The sequence below is a fragment of the Rhinatrema bivittatum genome, chromosome 4 (genome assembly GCF_901001135.1).
Source record: "Rhinatrema bivittatum chromosome 4, aRhiBiv1.1, whole genome shotgun sequence".
Taxonomy (NCBI): Eukaryota; Metazoa; Chordata; class Amphibia; order Gymnophiona; family Rhinatrematidae; genus Rhinatrema; species Rhinatrema bivittatum.
In genome coordinates, this window is record NC_042618.1 from 457,858,350 (window position 1) to 457,879,556 (window position 21,207).

The 21,207-nt window shown below is 45.7% G+C and overlaps 1 protein-coding gene across 1 annotated transcript in view; it reads right to left on the reverse strand.

Annotated features, from left to right (window-relative positions):
* OTOGL (otogelin like) overlaps positions 1-21,207 on the reverse strand; it is a 205,429-nt gene that overhangs the window by 66,008 nt on the left and 118,214 nt on the right. The window contains exons 34-40 of the mRNA XM_029597118.1: positions 20,736-20,853; positions 19,972-20,051; positions 15,776-18,567; positions 14,403-14,580; positions 5,481-5,623; positions 4,922-4,945; positions 3,270-3,362 (exon numbers count right to left, since the gene is read on the reverse strand). Coding sequence (XP_029452978.1) covers positions 3,270-3,362; positions 4,922-4,945; positions 5,481-5,623; positions 14,403-14,580; positions 15,776-18,567; positions 19,972-20,051; positions 20,736-20,853 — 3,428 coding nt within the window. The remainder of the gene's footprint in view (positions 1-3,269; positions 3,363-4,921; positions 4,946-5,480; positions 5,624-14,402; positions 14,581-15,775; positions 18,568-19,971; positions 20,052-20,735; positions 20,854-21,207) is intronic.

A 21,207-nucleotide genomic window follows, 5' to 3' on the forward strand; every position in this document is an offset into this window, starting at 1 on the left:
GGCATCGGGCCTGGGCCTGGGCCTTGGTCTAGGCTGATGCCCTGGCATCAAGATCTGTTCTCCAGGCCAGGCTCTGGAGTTGGGCCTGGGCCTAGGCTAAGGTCTAGGCATCGAGACCAGGCCTCCGGGCTGGGCCCAGCATTGGACCAGGGCCTATGCCTAAGCTTAGACCTAGAAGTTGGGGCCAGATGCCAGTATCTGGCCTGGGCCTTGACCAGCCATGATGGACATAGTAAGTGGAGGCCAGAGAGTTTCCTGACCATGGAAAATTTTTTCTGATGGCTTCTGGGCCTGGGCCTTGGATTGTGTTTTCAGTCAAGGCCCTGGTATCATGCCCGGTGTAGGCCATGCCTCCTGTGTCGGGCCTGGGCCTATGCCTATGCGAGGCTCCCGTATCGGGCCTGGGACTAGGCTTGACAGGTGACTTTTTTTTTTCAAAACAAAACGAGAAAATGAACGAAATTTCATTTGATTTTCTACTGTTTTATTTTGAAAATTTAATGAAATGAAATAGGAAATATTGTTGTCATTTACTATTCATTTCCAACAAATGTACATCTGTATAACATAGTAATGATGACAGAAAAAGACCAAAGGGCCCATCCACTTTGCCCAGCAAGTTTCTTATGGTAGTAACTGCCACTTCATGCAGGTTACCCCCATGTTTCTGTTAATGGTAATAATTGTAGCTCTGTGCCAGTTATCCCCAATCCTTACGTTAAAGACAGTAATATTTACAATCAAAACCAATCAACTATCAAATCCATAACAAAATAACTGCTAGCAACATTTATACAGGGTGAGCAGCCTTCTTGATAATTCAGAGAACGCTACTTAAACTTGCTTTGATTTTGGACTTGGCCATAGAAGCAGTCCTGTGCTTTTTCCCTAATGTCTGTGTATCAGTACCGCAGACCGTAAATTTCAGGCCCAGCATTGACTGTCCTCTGAATCCAATTCCCCCTTTTCCCCCTGCTGTCAAAGTAGAGAGAGTGATGTTGCAGTTGTGTCAAAAGCAAGGTAGTAATCCCCATGCCTTCTGATAAGAGTAGTAACTGCCGCTCCGTGCAGGTTATTCCCGTGCACTCTTTTCTTCATTTCCAACCTCTAGCCTTTAGGGATCCGCAGTGTTTATGCCATGCCCTTTTGAATTTGTTTACTGTTTTTCTTCCTCCTCACATCTTCTGGAAGGGCATTCCAGACATCTACTACCCTCTCCATGAAGAAATATTCCTGATGTTGGGTCTGAGTCGTCCCCGCTGGAGTTTCATTTCATGACTCCGAGTTCTACAGTTTCCTTTCCAAATGAAAAGGTTTGAAGTTCATGCATCATTAAAACTTTCAGGTATCTGAATGCCTGTATCATATCTTGCCTGCACTTCCTCTCTCCCAGGGTGTACATATTTGGATCCTTCAGCCTCTCCTCATAAGTCTTCTGATACTGACCCCACATCATTTTGGTCACCATTCTCTGGACAGCCTCCATCCTGTCGCTATAACTTTTGAGATACGATTTCCAGAATTGAACACAGTGCTCCAGGTGAGGCCTCACCAAGGTCCTGTTCAAGGGCATTATCACTTCCTTTTTCCTATTGGTTTTTCCTCTCTTTCTCTATGCAGCCCTGCATTCTTCTGGCTTTAGCTAGCATCTTTTCACATTGCTTTGCTGCCTTCAGATCGCCAGACACCATTACACCCTTCTCCCAGTCCATGCACATTAGTCTTTCACCCCCATCACAAAAGGCTAAACCAAAAAAGGGGCCTATGTACTAATGGGTATTAGTGTTAACACCCAGAAACTAAGCAGATTAATGTGCCATTATTTATATGCATGTCAGTGTTACCACCTGTTCCCTTGCAGAAATGCAAACACACCTACAAATAATACAGATTTTGAGAAAATAAATAAGTAAATTACCTTATTAGGTATTAATTCTGGATGTAATATCCAGCATTAATATCTACAAGGCATAATATGACCTACTAACACTCCTCAGGAGGTGTAATTACATTTATCAGCTTTATCAGGTCATAATAACTTAAGCCTCCAGATCCACTCTCCCCCAAGGAGATCCCCCAACTCCCTTCTCCAACCCCTCCCTCTCCTAAGCAGACAAGGGCCTCTGGGCCCACTTGACTCCCACATCCTAGCTATTTCCTTCCCCCACCAAACTAAACTTACTACTTTTGTCTTCCAAATGTTCAACATAAGGAGGGAGCCAGTTTCCCTCCTGCCAACTATGGTGCCAAAAAATCAAAATGGCACTGCTGCTTTCACTCTGACCTGCAGATAGCTTGTGTCAACTAGCAATGCCTCAGCAACAGATCCTCCTATCCCCGTTAGTGCGTGTTGCTGGTTTCTCCTCGCCTTGCCCTGGGTCTCGTGAATTTTATTATATTGAGGCTGACCCAAGAGAACTGCCCCACAGTTCAGAGTGCCTCTTTTTTCATTCTGCTTTTTCCTCTATCTAAGGATAAAGTGACTTGCCCAGGGTCACAAGGGACCCTGGCCTCTCGGCTAATAGCCTCCTGCTCTAACCACTACTCCTCCACAAATATGCTTTGCTCAGATTCTTTCTTCATTTACAGGATCCCTTGCTCTAAACTGCTTTCAGCCAATTTCCTGTTCAACACTAGGATCCCTTTTCTCCACTTGATCCATCTCTCACCTTGGGTCCCCAGGGTAGACCTTCTCCAGGGCTTAGTACAATCTCTAGTTTTTGTTGTGGTATTTTGGCCTCGCTTCCTTCAGACTGAGGACTACCGTTGTGACTTTGAACACATTTTGGCTGCTGTAGGTAGTACTACTGCACCTCTGATACGTTTCGGCTTGCCACAATCCCTCAGTTTGTGCTTCAGATCCTTGCTGCTGCTTACTGTCAGCCCAGATTACACAGACACTTCCTTTCATCTTGGAGTCACTGGACAAAGTGGACAAGTTTTCAAAGAATCCCTCTACATTCTAGAAGTCATCCATGCCCAGAATGTATGGAACCTCTTCCTTGACTTTTGTATCTGACTGGATGTCATCTCTCACACTGAAAAATGCTTCTGGTCTGCAGTTTCTGCCCAAAACATCCCACTTCAGTTTCTATACAGCCTATCATGGGCACAGCTTTCTCTGCAGTTCACCCATTCTCGGGCTTAAGCAGAAATAATTCAATTCATGGATATGATTTAAAAAAAATGAGTTCTCAATACTATTTATGATATTTATTTTGTGCAGATTTAGGTAGAGATCTACATGGAGTCAACTACTCCTTACCCACCTTCCTTGCCAAGCGGTTGATAAGAACTTTGAGGTTGGGTGTTGTTACATTTAGCTTCTTAAAGCACAGCCCTGATGTACCGCCTGCAGGGACCTGAGTTGGAAAAGAGCACAGACAATATTTTAGAGAGTTATACATTTAGCAGGTAACACTCATAGCCAATTTTATGTGCGTACATGGCATTTTAAAATGTCCCCATGATGTTATGCACATAAAAATATGCCCAAAAGCAATTTCATGCATATTTTTATGTGCATTACCAAGGGGGGAGGGACATGATTTACAAGCACACTTTTGGCTTTCAAAAGAATGCATGCAAATGTACACGCACAAATCTGCACCTGCCCCCCAAGCAGATGTAACTATGTATGAGGTTTTCCACAGTGGTTCCGCACACCCACACGTTTTCAAAGCATATTTTTCTGCATAAATCCACTCTGAAAATTCGATCCAAAGTCTGCAGGTCAAAAGTACTTGCAGACTTTAGCCCAGGCAGGCTGTTTGAAAATTACTCTCTTACAGGGTAATTTTAAAAGGAACCCGCATGTGCCCATAAACGCACATATCGGCACGTGAGCGGAAAAACGCTGCAATTTTAAATAGTGCTCGCACATCACTTAAAGTAACCCTCCCGTGCCTACTTAAGCAAGGGCTTTAGTGGCGTTTACGCGCGTATGCAGGCGGATTTTAAAATATGCTCGCACAAGACAAAAAAAAAACAGTTTTTCCAAGTAGTCCACCAGTTTGCCCAGCTCATATTGAGGTCTTTAAGACCCCTCTGGTTCTTCATCCTGCGAGCCCCCCACTTGACCTCGAACCCTCACGCTGTGCTAAACGCCCTAAAACTCGAGATCTCCAGATTTGATCCTCATCAGCACCAGAAGTAAAGTTACATGGATAAAAAGCCGACACCCGCCATGGTCAGTTTTATGCAATGGGGTAGATTTTAAAAGGTTGTGTGTGGGCGTACATGTGCGCACGCTACCCGGCAAGTTATAAAATCCGTGGGTCGGCACGCGCAAGGGGGTGCACAATTGTGCACTTTGCGCGTGCCGAGCCACACAGCCTTCCCCTGTTCCCTACCCCCCCCCCCACCCCACCTTCCCTTCCCCTACCTCCCCCCCGCCCTTCCCCCCTACCTTTTTCGTCTTCTTTTTTTTTATCTCCAAACTTACTTCAGCCCTGGGGCTGAAGTTGATCGCGCCGGCCAAATGCCGGTGCGCAATCCCCGGCCCAGCGGCCATGCGGAGGCCTCTGGCCCCGTCCCCAGATCGCCCCACTCCCTCCCCGCCCCTTTTGTAAAGCCCCGGGACTTACACGTGTCCTGGGGCTTTACGCGCGCCGCCGGGCCTTTTTAAAATAGGCCTTTGAAAATCTGGTCCAATGCGTGTAATGACTTCTGCGTGTTAAGTCTTTGCCCCGCTCCAGATTGCCCATTCCCCGCCCATTTTCTGCCCCATTCTTCTTGACACGCGCACGCGTATGTATGCGCCTACTTCCCGGTTTCTTAAAATGCGTGTTGCTCGTGCGAGGCCCTCATGTGCGTGTATGTGGCCATTTTTGTGCAAGCAGCGCTTTTAGAATCGTTATTTTTTTAGTATTGTATCGGAAAGGATTAATTAAGGAAGAGTCCTTAAAATCTAGATACTCACTAGCTTTCTTATTGAATTTGAACTCTGAAAAAAAGAAGATTAAACATGAATTAGACCAAAGCTTTGATCAGCAATACATAGATATTTTCTGATGTAAACTAAGCTAAATAATATATTGTTTATACTCTTAAAGTTTCTGCAACCAAAAAATAATCTTTTTGCTTCTCCTTATCTTCTATATTTGAAAAAAGGCCCCCCTAAGCTGCTGTCTCAGGATTTATCATCCAAGGGTCTCATCTTAAGAACCAGAATAAATCCTGTACTCTGATTTGACCCAACCTATCTCATGCATATTTAAATCATCTTGATGCTTCTTATGCTGTGAGAGAAGTTTTGTTTCTGGAGACATGACCCACTTGGCGAGGCAGAAAACTCAACACTTTTTTAAAAAGTTTAAACATAAAAGGGCGACAGTAGTACCCAGCATGATAGTCAGCTGTCAGTAAACATAAAACGAACATAACATGGTATATCTGTAAAAATAATTTAACATCAGTATAATCGTCATGGATGACGGGGCCAGCATGTTTTTGCTTTTTTTTTTTTAAGAAGTACTTACCAGATTAGGGGGGCATTTGTCAATATGAGCCACAATCGTTTCCCTTGGGAGCCTGACTAAAATGTATGGTGCAGCACTATACAGCGCTATGTTATTGCCATCGAACGTGATAATACTCAGCTCAGACAGCACAGAACAGAGACCTAGTGAGGAAAAACAATTCAGTCAGGCCAATTTTCAAAAATATGTAGAGCAGATAACTTATCCAGCTGAATGTACCCAAAGAAGCTTATCCATGATATTTAGCGGGATAAACATCCTACTAAATATCTCTGATTAAAGTTATCTGGATAACTTTACACTTAAATGGCTATATTCTTTTGAATAGCGCCGGTTAAGTGCAAAGTTTTCTGGCCTCATGTGGCCAGATAACCAGGGCCGGCGTGTCCCAACAGGCGAACTAGGCGGTCGCCTAGGGTGCCAACTATTAGGGGGAGGCAAACAGCAGCCACGTGACACCACGTGCGTGGCAGAGCCCACTCATGCCTGAATGGAGTAGAGACTTGGTGGGCCGCGAGCAGCATCCATCCTGCTCACGGCCAAGAGAATCAGAGTCTCGGTGGGCCACGAGCGGCGCCCCTGTTTGTGTGTATGTACGAGAAAGCAGTGAGAGAGAGGGCGGAAGACTGTGAAGCGTGCGTGTGTGAATGAGACAAAGAACCTAAGTGTGGTGTAAGAGAGGGGGCCTGTCTGAGTGAATGAGATCGGGGCCGGATCCGGAGCCTGGACTGGGGGGAGGGGGGGGGCGGGCGCAAGGCAGAAGGTTTGCCTAGGGCGCCTAATACCCTTGCACCGACCCTGCAGATAACTTTGGCTTAACCGGCTGCATTCAAAAGAATAACACTGGTTAACTAGCGATGGCCTGTTAAAAAAAAAAAAGTGGTGCATGGGCTTAGTGGCCTGAATCCATGCTCCCGACTAAATGTTTAAAAAGGTGTTTTGCTGGACCACCCCCACCTGGCACGCACACACACACACACACACACACACACCAGGCGTTATTAAAAATGAAATTATTCAGGGTCAGCCCTGGCCTCTCTGCCTTCCCAATAACTTGTGAGTTATTGGGCTAAATGGCTTTGAACATCAGCCTCAAGTGTTCACCACAAACCAGTTAATTGCCGCTTTTCTGCCCGTTCTCAGGGACATCCATTTTACTCTGTAAAATCAGTGAGCCTGCAGTAAATTTTTCTATATAACATGGTAGCCTCATCTGCAAAACTAGTCAGACTGCTGCTTATTCTTTCTTCCAGATTTTTGAGAAAAATAAACAGCAAACCAAGCGCAGCTCTCTCGAGAGCCCCAGTGGTCACCTTGTGCCTGCTGTAATACCTGCCATCAGTTATGAAGCCCTGGTGTACTCTCCTCCAGTAACCAAAGGCAAAATTCATAAAGCTGAAATACTGCACAGGCTTAAATCTTAATTAAATATCAGTGCCAGCAAAAACTGTGCCAGAAACACCCCTTTCAGGAGTTGTCACACCACAGATCTGCCTTAAAATGGAGGCGCATTAGGAAATTGTGCAGAAAATACTGTAGAAAAAGGAAAATTGCTTCTTGTCTGTTAATGTTTGTTCCTGCAATACCACAGATCAGTCCAGACAAGTGGGTTTTGCATCCCTACCAGTAGATGGAGGCAGAGAATAAATACATTTCAGGCACCGCTACATAATCGAGAGTGCCACCTGCAGTCCCTCAATATTGACCTGTACCCAAGCCACGATGATTACTTCCCAAACTCCAAGGATTTATCACACTAGAGCAAGCTGGGGAATAAGCTGGATCCCCCAACAAAACTGAACCCTAACGTAGGGTAAAGAAAAATGTCCAATCTCAAAATAGCTGAAAAATATGTACAATCTTGTTCAAATTCTGCAGCACTCATTCAAATTCTGCATCACCAGCAGCCTCCAGAAACAGGAAAGGTCTTTCAAAATGTTGTGTTTGTGGCATTGTGGACCCTTGGTCGCTGTGAAGATGACTCCGCCCACGAGGAGGAGCCCCCATGGGGAACACAGTGATAGGCTAATATCAGATAGCAGACACAGATAGAATGGAAGGCTTTATTGTACTGCTGTAGGTAGATGATATGAAGCAGGAAGATAAGGCACTGAGGTCCACGAGGTGCCAATACGTTCAACAGTCTCAGAAGTAGATTCTTACCCAGATGTTTCAAAGAGGCAGGGACCTGCGGTGTGGTCAGCACCGAGCCTGGTGGGTGGAGTTGAAGCACCGGATCGTAAGGTACTCACAGGAAAGTAGGCGTCTTCCTGGTAGAGATGGTGGGAACTATAGGCTACTCACAGGAAAGTAGGTGTCTTCCTGGTAGAGATGGTGGGACCGAAGGTCCGTGGTGCAGCATACTAGAACGGTAGGCCCTTGAGGAGCGAGTACCTGGTAGTCCAGAGATCCTGTAGAATAAGAGAGAGAGAGAAAGACCCCCGAGGAGCAGTTGTATCAAATAGTAAGGCCCCGAAGGGAGATGGAAACAAGAGACCCCCAAGGAGCAGGTGTCTTGAGCTTCTGAAGGAGCGAGGCCCTTGGAGTGTAGAGCGGCATCTAAGCGTGCAGCTTAGAGTGGTCAGAGTAGCTTAACCGAAGTCCTTGCTAACTCAATGGTGGTAGCGAAGCGGAGGCTTGAAATACCCAGAGGTATCGACGTCATGCGTTGGGGACGCCCCGAGGTTCCCGCCATGACGTGTATTTGAGCGTAGGAGAGGTGTGCGTGCGCGCCCTAGGAGGCCACGGGAGTGAGCATGGCGGACTGGAATGCCCATGCTAGACTGGAGATGCCGAGGCCCTCAGCACTCGTCACCGGAGGTAGCCATCTTGCCCAAAGAGGAGGAAAAGGGAAGAAAAGAGGTAAGGCAGAGCGGTCGCAGCCGTCTGCGACTGATGGACGCAAACAAAATAATAAGGAGAGAGGAGTCTGGACTGATCTAGGGTATTGTAGGAGCGAAAATGATCAGGTAAGAACCAATTTTCCTTTCCTGTTCATACCCCAGATCAGTCCAGACAAGTGGCATGTACCCAAGTCTTTCACACTGGGTGGGAACCTGAAAGACCCGCATACAGTACACTTTCACAAAACGAGGCATCCTCTGGGGCCCTGACATCCAAATGGTAAGGTTTAGTAAAAGTGTGCAAGGAGGACCAAGTCACTGTTCAACAAATCTCCTGTGGAGAAACCAATTGACACTCTGCCCAGGAGGCTGCCTGCTCCCTAGTAGAATGCGCTTGCAATCCCTCAGAGATTGACTGACATTTACAAATATAGGCTGAAACAATTGCCTCTTTCAACCACCTTGCAATCGTGCTCTTAGCCACTTTGCAACCCTTCTTTGGTCCAATGAAGAAAACAGAGATGATCCGACCTTCAAAAGCCATTTGTCACCTTGAGATACCACAATAGCACCTGATGCACATCCAAAAGATGAAGCCCCCTTGCATGGGGAGAATCGGAGGTCAGGCATGGAAAGCCCAGTAATTCCACCGTCTGACTAAGATGAAATGCTGACACAACCTTGGGCAAAAAGGAAGGCACTGCATGCAATGAAACTCCATCATCAGAAATTTGCAAAAAAGGATCTCTGCACGATAAGGCTTGAAGCTCCAAACCTCATCTAGCTGAACAAATCACCACCAAGAATACCATCTTCAGTGTAAAGTCTTTCCAAGAAGTCCTTCTTAATGGTTCAAAAGGAGGTCCAGACAGGGCCGGCGGAACCACTAAACGAGCTAGGCGCCGCCGCCACTCACGGCTACTTCAGCCAGGAGAATTTTGAAAGGGAAAAAAGTGCCCCTTCAAAATTCTGCCCAGCCCCCACCTCACCCTGCCTCCCCCCCCCCCCCATCGTGCCACCCTCCCGACACCCCCCCTGGTGGTCTAGCGGAGGGCCCAGGAACGATCTTCCGCTCCCCGGGCCTCAGCTGCTACTAACCAAAATGGCATCGGTGGCCTTTAGCTCTCTACCATGTGACAGGGGCCAACCAATGGCACCAGTAGCCCCTGTCACATGGTAGGGGCTGAAGGCCACCGGCGCCATTTTGATTAGTGGCAGCCGACGACCCAGGAGCGGCAGATCGCTCCCAGGCTCCCCGCTGGACCAGGTGTTTTATGAGGGGGTTTTTTGGGGTGGGGGAGTAGCGGCATGTGGTCCCTACCCCTAGAGTCAGGGCTGCGACCAGGGGCGGGGCTGGGGGCAGCACGACGGGGGGGGGGGGGCACGGCATGAGGCTGAAGGTGCCTAGGGCGCCCAATCCCCTTGTACCGGCCCTGGGTCCACACAATACTCGAAGAACCAATTTAAAATTCCAAGACCTACAAATTCTACGGACCAGAGGATGCAAATGCTTTGCTCCTTTAAGAAAGTGTACTATGTCCAGATGAGATGCTAGGGGTCATCCTTGCAACCTCCTTCTGAAACAGCCCAAGGCTGCTTCTTGGACTCGGAGAGAACTATAGGCTAAATCTTTTGACAAGCCAGCTTGCAAAAAGGCCAAGACCTGGGCAACATTCGCCTGCAAAGGATCAACATCATGAACCCTACACCCAGACTCAAACAATTTCCAAAATCAGATATATGCCAGAGAAGTAGAGGATCTTCTAGCCTGAACAAGAGTAGTAATCACCGTCTCTGAATACCCCTTCAAGCGGAAATGTTGACTCTCAAAAGCAATCTGCCTTTTCCCAAAAGATAAGTCCCTGAGGCAGCACTCCCCTCAGGTGGCTTAATCGGACAGGCCGTCTACTGCCAGCTGAACTAGAGCCACAAACCATGGATGGCGCAGGCACTCTGGCACTACCAGGTTCACTTTTCCTGGATGTGGCTCAATGCGCCATAACACTCAACCTACGAGTGGCCATGGGGGAAACACATATAATAGAAATCTCATTAGTCACGTCTGAACCAGAGCATCGATCCCTGCAGAGCCGAACTCCCTCTGGTGGCTGAAAAACCTGCTCTCCTTGGCATTTTTCCATGTTGCCCTGAGATCAAACTGAGGCTCGCCCCACCTGCGCCAAATGAGAGCAAAGGCCTCCGCTGACAGCTCTCATTCTCCCGGGTCCAGCTGTTGTCTGCTGAGATAGTCCACCTGCACGTTGTCACATTGTCTGAGAACATACACACTGCATGTCCCTGAACCCGAGGAAGACAGAACAGCAACACCCTGCACACCGCTCTCATTTCCAGATGGTTGATTGACCAGGATGCCTCCACTGGCGACCACTGTCATTGGGCTGTAGATCCCTGACATACCACTCCCCAACTACTGAGGCTGGCATCTTTTGTCACAAACACATAGTCCAGAACTTCCAGATCCATTCCTTTCTCCAAACTTGGACTCGACAGCCACTACGAGAGACTGGATCTGGATTATTCCTGGAGCGGTAACGGTAGCTGAAATTTCTCAGACAACAGATTCCAACGTGACAGGAGCACCTTCTGAAGAGGTCACATGAGAGTAAAGGCTCATGGCACCAAATCCAGTGTAGAAGCCATGGAAACTAGCACTTCTAAATAATTCCAGACTTTGGGGACTGCCAGATCAGTCAAATCACTTATGACTGCAATTTGACCACCCTCTCTGTGGTAAGAAACACCCTGCCTAACTGGGTGTTGAAGTGCGCTCCCAGATAATCCAGCAACTGGGACAGCTCCAGATGGCTCTTTGCCAAGTTTATGACCCAGCCCAGGGACCTTAGATACTCCGTCACCCGCCAAATGGAACAGTGATACTCCACCTCCAATTTTTCCCGAATGAGCAAATCATCCAGGTACAGATCACTAGTATACCCTCCCTTCTGAGGGCCGCCACTACCACCACCATCACTTTCGTGAATGTTCCTGATGCGGTAGCCAGTCTGAAGGGAAAAGCTTGAAAATGAAAATGCTCTCCTAGCACCGTGAAGCATGGAAACTTTTGATGGTCTGTTCAGATGGGAATATGAAGATCCAAGAAGGTGAGAAACTCCCCCATGCTTACCGCTGCAATCACTGTCCACAATGAATCCATCTGAAAACACGGCAGCCGTAAGGCCGCATTGATCTTTTGCAGATCTAGAATGGGCCGAAAGGAGCCCTCCTTCTTGGGGACCACAAAGTACACAGAATCGTTCCTCGACCCTGTTCCTCCTGTGGCACTGGGATGATGGCTTCCAATTGCTGCAGCCTTGGGTGTCCTGCACTGCCACCCGCTTTATGGGCAAAGCGGGCACAAACATTCTAAGGCATAGCCATCCCTTATTATTTCCAGAACCCACTGATCGTAAAAACAAAACAACCTTCCTCCGATAGCTTCCAGGGAAGTATGGACCAGCCCACCTTCATTGGATGGATTTTGCACCTCCAGAACCCTGTTTGGGGCTATCTTTTGCTGGACTATGCCCCCCCCCCCCCTTGAAAGGACTGCTGCCTTCCTGAACCCTGCTTCTGCATGGATCCAGAAGAACTGCTGTTGGAGAAAAATCTCCTCATCTCACGAAAGCAAGCACGCAGCGGAAAAGTATTCTTATTCCCTTTCTTATCGTTGGGCAATTTATTCCCTTTAGAATCTGCCAAATGCTTCATCAGCATCTCCAGATCCTCCCCAAACAACAACTTTCCTTTGAAGGGGAGATTGCAAAGCTGCGCTTTTGACCCCACATCCACCGACCAATTAAGCAACCTCAGGAGCCTTCAAGTGGTTACAATGGACATCATATTCCTGGCCAAAGTCCGAACCATATCATACACGGCATCGCCACATAGGCTACCCCGCCTCCAACCAAGCTTCCTAGCTAGAATCAGCAGAGGTCCCCGATGTCTTCTCCTGTGCCTTCTGCACCCAGATCAAATAATCTCTCTGTATTAGGCTAACTCAGACCACAGATCTAAGGCTCAGAGCCGAGACCTCAAACAGCCTCTTTAACAAGACCTCTAGTTTCTGGTCCTGGACATCTTTCAATGCCGCCGACCCTGCCACAGAGATGTTCATCTTCTTCATCACCGCCGACACCGCTGCATCCACGTTCAGAAGCTTCCAAAGCTCCAAAGTGTCCTCTGGCAAGGGATACAACCTGGCTATATCCCTGGCCACTTTCAGTCCTGCCTCAGGGAAATCCCATTCCTGGTCAATCAGCTCCTTCACCTTCTTCGGCAAAGAGAAAGTATTCAGTGGCCCACGCAGTCTGTACAATACTGGGTTCAACCCCTAGTTGTCAGAATCTTCCTGTACAACCTTGATCCCCATTTCATTCAGAGCCTGGCGGATGAGAGGCTGTAACTCCTTCTTATGGAACAATCACCTAGGGTCATCCTCTTCCGCGAGAGGAATATTCTCCACATCTGGATCACTACCCCCGGGACAGTCACAGGATCTGCATCCTGATCAGCACCCTGGTCAATGAATGGATCCTCCTGAGGATTGTCTCCTTCTGATTCTTCAGAGGAGTTCTCCTCCACTCCCAATCATCCCAGGCCCAGCAGGTGAAGAATGCCTCCCGACTTTGGAGGCGCCTCCGCTCAAGGCATCTTAGTTGTGCTCTGGGACTTCTGGGTGGCTGACCACTTACCCACCACTTCCTTCTTAGTGAGCTAGGCTTCATGCAGCAGCAAACAAAATCCACGGAAAAATTGTTGTGCTCACTGTCCTCTACACCTGCCAGGTCTTCCCCTGGTTCCGCTGTCACCTCTCTACTTTCTCCAGACTCTTACTGTACTGGAGAAAGCAGGGGAGGAGAGTCCCTGCACTTCCCTTCCATGGCAGGCCTCCTGCTACATGGAGACAAAATGGCCGCCATCTCCTTCAATCCCCCTGGGGCCTCCTGGGCTGGCTCTGCAGAATGAGTGCAGCGTCCGCCTGTTGAGCCCTCTGCTGAGGCCCCTTTGCCTCCAGAGGCACAGCTAGGGCACAGTAGGGCTGCATTAAGGCATGATTGCCACCCCTCATAGGCCCAACAGACTTTCCTGTGCTTTGTGGGAGGCAACATGAAGAGCGACATGGCTCACAGCTAAAAATATCCCCGCGTGGGAGGAAAAACAGCTCCAATGCCGCTGCTGATGCTGTCCCGGCCCCAAGTGCTGAAGCAACAAGAGCCACGTGGCCTCCCTTTTCACACTGAAGTGAGCCGACTGCCTCTGCAGATAAAGCTTACAAGATACTTTTTTTTTTTTTAAAAGATACAGCCCCCAAGCAACAAGAGGAAACAAAGGGAAGTTATACTTTCCTGCTTCTGGGTGCTCCTTGCTGGTGCAGACAGCCAGAATGGGTGAGAAGGCCTCAGGAGGAGTGAGGAAACCAAGACCCCCTTGCTTTCCCTCCCCCTGGAAATCAAAGGTTGAGCCTGGCCGAGGATTTCCAAACCCCTTCCCCCCCTCCCCCCCACGCTTACTCTGCTCAACCAGAGGAATGTCTCACGAAGGAACCTAACACCTCGGGGAGCACCGCCTTCGCTTCTTCCTTCTTCTCTTTCCTAACTCTACTCTCTGTTTTTTTTAACTATGTTCAGACTGCAGGTTTGCACCTCTACCATGTGCTGGAGACATAGAAATACTGAGGGACTGCAGGTGGCACTCTAGGTTAAGTAACAGTGCCTGAAATGTTTTTATTCTCTGCCTCCATCTGCTGGTAGGGATGTAAAACCCACTTGTCTGGAATGTTCTGGGCTATGAATAGGAACCAATGTTACATTGCGCAGTTCTGAAATAGCGCAGCAGTCACTAGTGGCTTTAATTGGGCTCAGGACAAAAACCTGTGCAGAAATATTGCAAAGTAGCAAATAAAAAATTTTTAAAAACCCAAAAAACTACAGCTGGACTTTTGTCCATTTCTGAAATCTGAGCAATGAAATTATATGCCAATAAATAATAATTTAAAAGAAACACTACAATTCTTCTGAACTTTGGGAAAATCTTAAGATAGGAGTGTCTGTCAGCTTACAAGGACACTCCCATTCTGGACAGCAGCTGTCACTGTTGACTTGAACCGGCATCCCTCGAAAACCGCAGTCGGGCTTCTCCACGTTCTTGTGACAGTTCCTCGAGACGTTGTACAGCATCCATCCCATATTAATACACACGTACTGGCTGCACCCGTCTACAGGTTCAAGATACCTGGGCTGTTGTGAAGAAATGGAAAGGAATGAATGAATGCTCTGGGGGTGATCAGTTTGGAAGATGCTTTCCATCTTGGCGTGCCCTGAGTTTCCATCTTATGGCCAGCTCTGGATTTGTCAATAGGCACCCATTGTGCCTGTGCCTAGGGCAGCAAACATTTAGGGGCAGCAGACTGGCTAAGATTTGCTGCCTTTCAGCTCTGCTGAATCTGTTTGAGGGTACCTATGAGCGGCAAAATCCTGAATCTGTCCCTGCTTATTGGCCACACTTTTGTTTTATTCAGTCTCAGAATACTGATCAGAGTTGCTGCAGGGTAAAAAGGTACTCCAGATTTAGGTTTAATGGATAAAAAAATCAACATCCTATTGTTCTGACTGCTGGATATATAATGGATGCCACGCCCCTGAGCAACTCCAGAGCTGAAATTTAAACTAATTTAATGGTAATTTGTCTTCATTTTATTAGGGTTTTTTACAGGAATCAAGCCTCTCCTGACTGCCATTTTATAGAACTTTGCAAGTCAGGATTCAGAAGAATTAGACAAAGGGGATTTACATGTTTGTCCCCTCTCTCTTTCTCTTTTGAAGCAAGCTCCCCTTATCCCAAAAATCAGTCCTGTGATCACGTGACATAATGAGTATCCTGAACCGCCCATGTTAATATGAATGCACAAAAAGACTAATGAGAATAATAAGTCAATTCCAACAATTTTAAGGGTACTGCATTAAAATATGCTGAATTCTGAACACCATTTCCGATTTAGCATAAGCTATTTTTCTAGCAAATTAGTGGAACTTTTTGCAAAAGCTTTAACTACACCTCAGTGAGGTGTAGTTAAAATTTGTGCAAAATCAATTTTGCGATGTTATTTTCATGCGTAGTTTTACTGTGTCTTCATAGTTTTGCATCACAGTCACTCATTAACTCTGAATTCAAATAAAATGTTGCATGACTCATACATTGCACAAAATGTATTTGCAAAGCAACTAGTTATATTTTGCTTGCTAAAATGGCAATGTGCTCCACTGCAAACACCACACACAATTTGCCCTGTAAGTGCATGAATCAGCCTTTACGCAATTTTGTGCTCCTCAGCCTCATTCTACTCATTAGTCAGAAATAGATCATGCAGGTAGTAAGGTAAGTTAAAAGTAGAAAGATAAACAGATATGGGTAGGTTGAGAAAACCAGTCATACCATGCACTCTGATGGGCTCGTTGAAGATAGCGTATGGATCATGGTACCAAATGAAGTATGATCAGGTGGTGGTGTAATCTTTACTGTCACTTCAGTGACCGTTGATGGACTGTGTGTCCCAAAAGGTTGCGCACTAGGATAAGAGGAATCTGTAAAGGTGATGTTTTGTGAAGTCACTATGAGTTCTGATTCTGTCAAATTAAATAAAGGTTTCAGTGTTTTGTGGGGTGGAATTTTAGACCAGTCTGACACTGTTATATTAGTAACCTTAGAAGGGTAGATTGGTTTCGCTGTTGAGAAGCTAACTATGCTTGTAACTGGAGCTGTTGTAATTGAAGATGTCATTAAGTGTAGTTTAGATGTTTCTTCAGTAGTTGGTGCAGTTCTCCCAGTGGTTGGCACATGTTTTATTTCTGATACTATAGAAGGAACCGTTTTCATTTCTTTGCTAGTCACAATTGAAGTAGTCATGACACCAGCTGTTTCCACTGGTGTAGATCTTGGTGCTTCTTGAGTACTAAGTGTATCTATCCAATGTATAGGAGCTGGTAATGTAATTTTTGAAGTATGTGAAGATGGCTGAGAAGAACCTTGAGTTGGTTCTGATGAATGGGTTGTGTAATGTTCAAAATGGCTGACATAAGTACCCGTGGTCCTTCCAGTAGCAGAAGGTTGTAAAGTGGTAGAGAATATTTTAGAAGATATGGAATAATTTAATGAAAAACTTGTAGATGTTATTGTGGGAGGAGCAATAGTTATGAAAGTAGTGTTAATAGGTTTACCTATGCCCAGGGTTGTAGATGGCATTGTGGAATGAGTGGCTGTAGCTGGTAATGAAGATACTGATTCACGTCCTGTAGAAGTCAGCACTGTTGACATTACAGTATGTGATGGCTGAGAACTAGGGAAAGCTGAAGGTGAGGCTGTGGAGAGTGTTGACAGGCTCTCTACACTGAATCCAGAAGTACTTGCTGAAGCGCCTGTGCTTCCAGGTAACGTATAGTTTCTGGGAATCACTGAGGAAGCAGTTACAAATGATGAACCTGGACTGATTGACAAGCCTTCTGTTGTTGGAACCTGAGTTACACTTGATGTCAAAGATGACGTCATGTTTAGTGAGGAAGCCGGGAAAGATGCTGTTGTTTGGAGTGTTATAGCAGAGGTTGCAGAAAGAACTGATTTAGCTGTTGACAGTAATGTAGATGTGCTAGACGTTACTGATAATGAAGAAGCAGTTTTGGACACTGTAGGAGGTCTCTCTGAGTACTCTGTTATTCTAGATATATTTCTGGTAATTTGAGAAGCAGCTGGCAGACTTATTGTTATGGGTAATGTAGATGGACTTATAGCAGAGGTTGTAGTCCTAAAGGATATTCTAGGCATTTCAAAAGCAGATGAAATTGGAAATGTGGTAATATGTGACACAGATGGGATGCCTGCTGAACTTAATTTTGTCATGATTTCTTCTGTGGGCTGAGATATGTCTGGAACAGATATGGATGCAGTAAAAGGACCAATGATCTTAGAGGAACTCATTGCTTCACTAGTTGCTTTCTGTTTTTCAGATGTCAGTAGAGAAGGCATTAATGTAGACACTGCGTGTGTTGTACGAGGACTTGTGGAAGACCAAGTTGCTCTTAAAGTTAATAAAGATACATTAGTCGTAACTGGAGATAATAGTGCCAAGTCTGTAAAAGGGCTTACAGATGACCTTTCAGTTTCATATGTTTCTGTACGCTGTGAATGAGTTGTATGACTTTGTGCTGAGGAGGATAAGGATGTATTCAACAATGAAGTTCTGATCAAAGAACTTGTTGTCATCTGAGCTGTTGCCTGAGTTGTCGACAATGATAAGCGCGTGGGTAAGTGAGGAGGACTGGTTTTGGAAACTGTTGGTCTGGAAAGATTCCAAAAAGTATGAGAAATAGCTGATGTGAGTTTAAAACTAGAGGTTGGGGGAACTTTAGATTGAGTAATGGTAATGCTAGTTGCTTTTAAGGGTATTGTAGATAATGAGGGAATAACAGAACTCAATGTTAATGGTAAGTGTGTAAGTTGTGATGGACTTGTTCTCTCAATTACTGACGTAGATGTAGGTGACACTGTGGTTGATACAGGTAATGAAAATACTGTTGAAGACTCCTGAGATGGCCTTTCAGTTTCTAAAGTTCTTGTAGGTATTTCAGAAGTGGCAAAAGCTAGTCCTGAGCTTAAGGTTGTTGAAGTTGTAAATAACATTGCAGTTCCTAGTGAAAATGAAGCTGGCATTAAAGATGACATTGTTGATAATGTAGAATGGCCTGGTGGAGGACTTGAGGTATGAAAAGCCAAAATGGATGTTGGAGGAGTGGTTGCAGTTGTTAATGTTGATGTTTGCAAGGTAGCAGGAACTCTTGCTGAAGACATGGCTGTTGCCTGTGGACTAGGACTTGTTCTATGGGTTACTGTAGAAGTGTTCAAAGAGTCTGGAATTGGCGATGAAGGATAACTTAACAAAGAGGTTGCATTTGTTGACTCCAACTCATGAATACCAGTTGATAGAGTTCCTGAGGTAGCATTTACTCCCCTTAAGGTTGTATATGTTGTTGTGGTTATCTTTGCAATAAGTCTTGTGGGAGTTGGCACAATCCCTATTTGTCCATCTGTTGTATTGGATATAAATGCAGTTTCTATGAAAGATATTGTCTGAGGAGTTTTCTCGGTGATAACTGTGGCATGAGATGCTGATACTGTGGGCTTTGTTTTCAGAGGTTTTGTTCCAGCTGTTGCTTCCGTGGGTTTCATGGGGATGCCTGCAAAATATATATTTAATTGTGATTTAAATCAAATATAAAATCAGAGAACAATATATCTATGGACAATCTAAATAAGAAATAAGAGCTTTCTATATCCAGCTCCTGATGGCAGCAAGGGAGTCAATTTATGCAATGGATATATATGTAATGGTTATCTTATCAAGTGTCCATGCAAAGGGAAAAATTTGCTTAAGGATGCAATCATTTTTCAGGATGCTTCTCCTAAAACTTTGACCCAATGAAGGCCCAGATGAACTGCAGTTGAAAAATATCATTCAATACTCTCACGTGAATGCTTCGTTATTATCTAAAACACTACAAAACTACTCATGAAAATGCATGAGAGGACTGCAGATCCAAACTGTCATATACAGGACAATTTTCAAAGCAATGTGTGTGGGTAAAAGGCATTTTATCTTCATTAATTGACTGAAAATGTTCCTCTCTCAGTGCAGTTAAAAGTATATTCATTGTTCAACAGAAAACTGGCTAAACTGGTTGGAAATCATAAGTGGTCACTAGGGATATGCTTTCATTGAAACAAAATGGGAAATTTTAATCAAATTTCCTGTTTCATTTCATTATTTAAAAAAAACAAAAACATTTTGTTTTTCTTTTCTTTCATTTTCAAGAAACTATCAATAAAAAAAAATCATCAATGCCACAAACATTTAAAAATTGAAGTCCCCCCCCTTGCCTCCCACCTGCCTTCCCCTACCTCCCATTAACCCCCAGAGCCCTATTACCCCATCTATTGGTCTGTAGAAATCCAAATGTGGCAGGAGCAATCTCAAGACACTCCAGTCCCACCAAGTTCCTTTCTAAAAGTGATGTTGGACAGCGCCCTTTGGTTGTACGGCCAGCACCATTTCGAAGAAGAGATTCGGCAGGGCAGGAGGAGCTCCTGGGGATCGCTCCTGCCCTGTTTGGATTTCTATAGACCCAAGGATGGGACAAGGGAGATGTGGAGCTGTGGAAGGGCTCACTCCCAGAGGTCACGATCCCTCCACAAAGTAATACAATGAAATAACTGATCCACTCTGTAAACAGAAGTATCTTTTTCAGCCTTTCCACAGAAATAATTAGGCAACGATGACTCAGATGTGCTAATAAAGCACAAAACACAGAAGACTGTCAAAAAGCAGAGGCTGGCGTCTGCATTTATGTGAGTTTACCCCTTCTTCCCTCGGTCTTTTTGCCCTGGCGTCCACAGATAGGATCTTTTGACAATCTTCAGTTTTTGTGTTTCATTTGTAGATGGCCAAGATTGAAAAATGGAAATTTTCCCACTGAATTTTAAAGAACTACTGGGCACTGGAGCATTAGAGTAATGTTGATACTAATACTGCACACACAGAAAGCAGGAAAGCAAGCAGCTGGAGGAGGAGGTGCAGTACTCACAGTCTTCTGGATACACACACTTAAGGGTGATTTCATCTAGAATCATCTTCTTAGGACAGTACGGAAGGCACCCCTCTACCCTTTATGCAAAAAAATAATAATAATAGTTCAAGTGGAAAAATGAAAAAGAGAAACAATACATTCTTTAAAAAATGGAAAGATCAGAAAGATGGGGGCCAATGTGCCAAACTGCATTAATATTGGCCATTAACTCGCAGCAAAGCAGTGTTTAACTCACATATTAATGGCTGGGGTTCATGAGATGTAGCTGCATAATATTAACACAGATAGAAAAGAATGTGAATTAATACGGGTGGTAATGCAAAAACCTAACTACAGGATCCCAAGGTGAGGGTAAGTGCAACCCCTGGGCTAGTCTTCTCCTGATGTAATTATACTCTGAAAGTATACGGGGAGGGAAGATTGTCTTCTTGGCCCTGAATGTTGTTCAAAAGTCAAATTCTGAATTAGAGTCTCTTGAATACAGCACTAATAATCACATTGGAAGCAGCTGGTGGTTTCCAGTTTAACCTTTACTGATTAGAGATGGAAATTTGATGAACAATATTGTTGCAAGTTCTTGGTATTTGCAATCCATGCTATAGCTCTTGTTCTTTTAATCAATGTGAGATTTCAAGCCAGTTGATATTCCTAGATATTTAATGGGGTGGGTTTGGCGCTTCCTCCCAGATGTGGGTGGGCAGGATGATGGCTCCCAAGTTAGATGCTGGCTGCCGAAATTGCTCTGCAGAAATGCGACTTACGGTGGAAGGAACTTGCAGGCGGCTGCTTCGGGATCACCGCATGTCTTAACGCAGGGACTGGCACAGGGCTCGTATCTCCATTCGCACATCCTCCTATACGGCACCGCTGCTGTGATTTCTGTTAAAAAAAACCAAAACCAAAAGAAGGTGGATGCTACGGCTTTCACTGGACAAAATGCAGAAGCACCTGAGGCCTCCTGTATTCCATTGTCCATCTTCTCGAGGGATGTGCTTTTGTCAGCATAGGTGGAGGGGATGCCAAATTCTGCCCCTTCCTAGGCTGTTACCCTCTTAGAAAAATGGCAGCAGTGGCCTTAGCTGGTCTGAGTGCCCTCAGTGTGTGCTGGGGGTCTCAACCAGACCCTGCCCCCTTAGGTGAGGAGTGTCTCGGGAGGGAGGCGTGACACTCTCTATTGGGAAGGTTCATATGACTTTCTCTGTACTATATAAACCCAGAGTTTCATCACGGCCC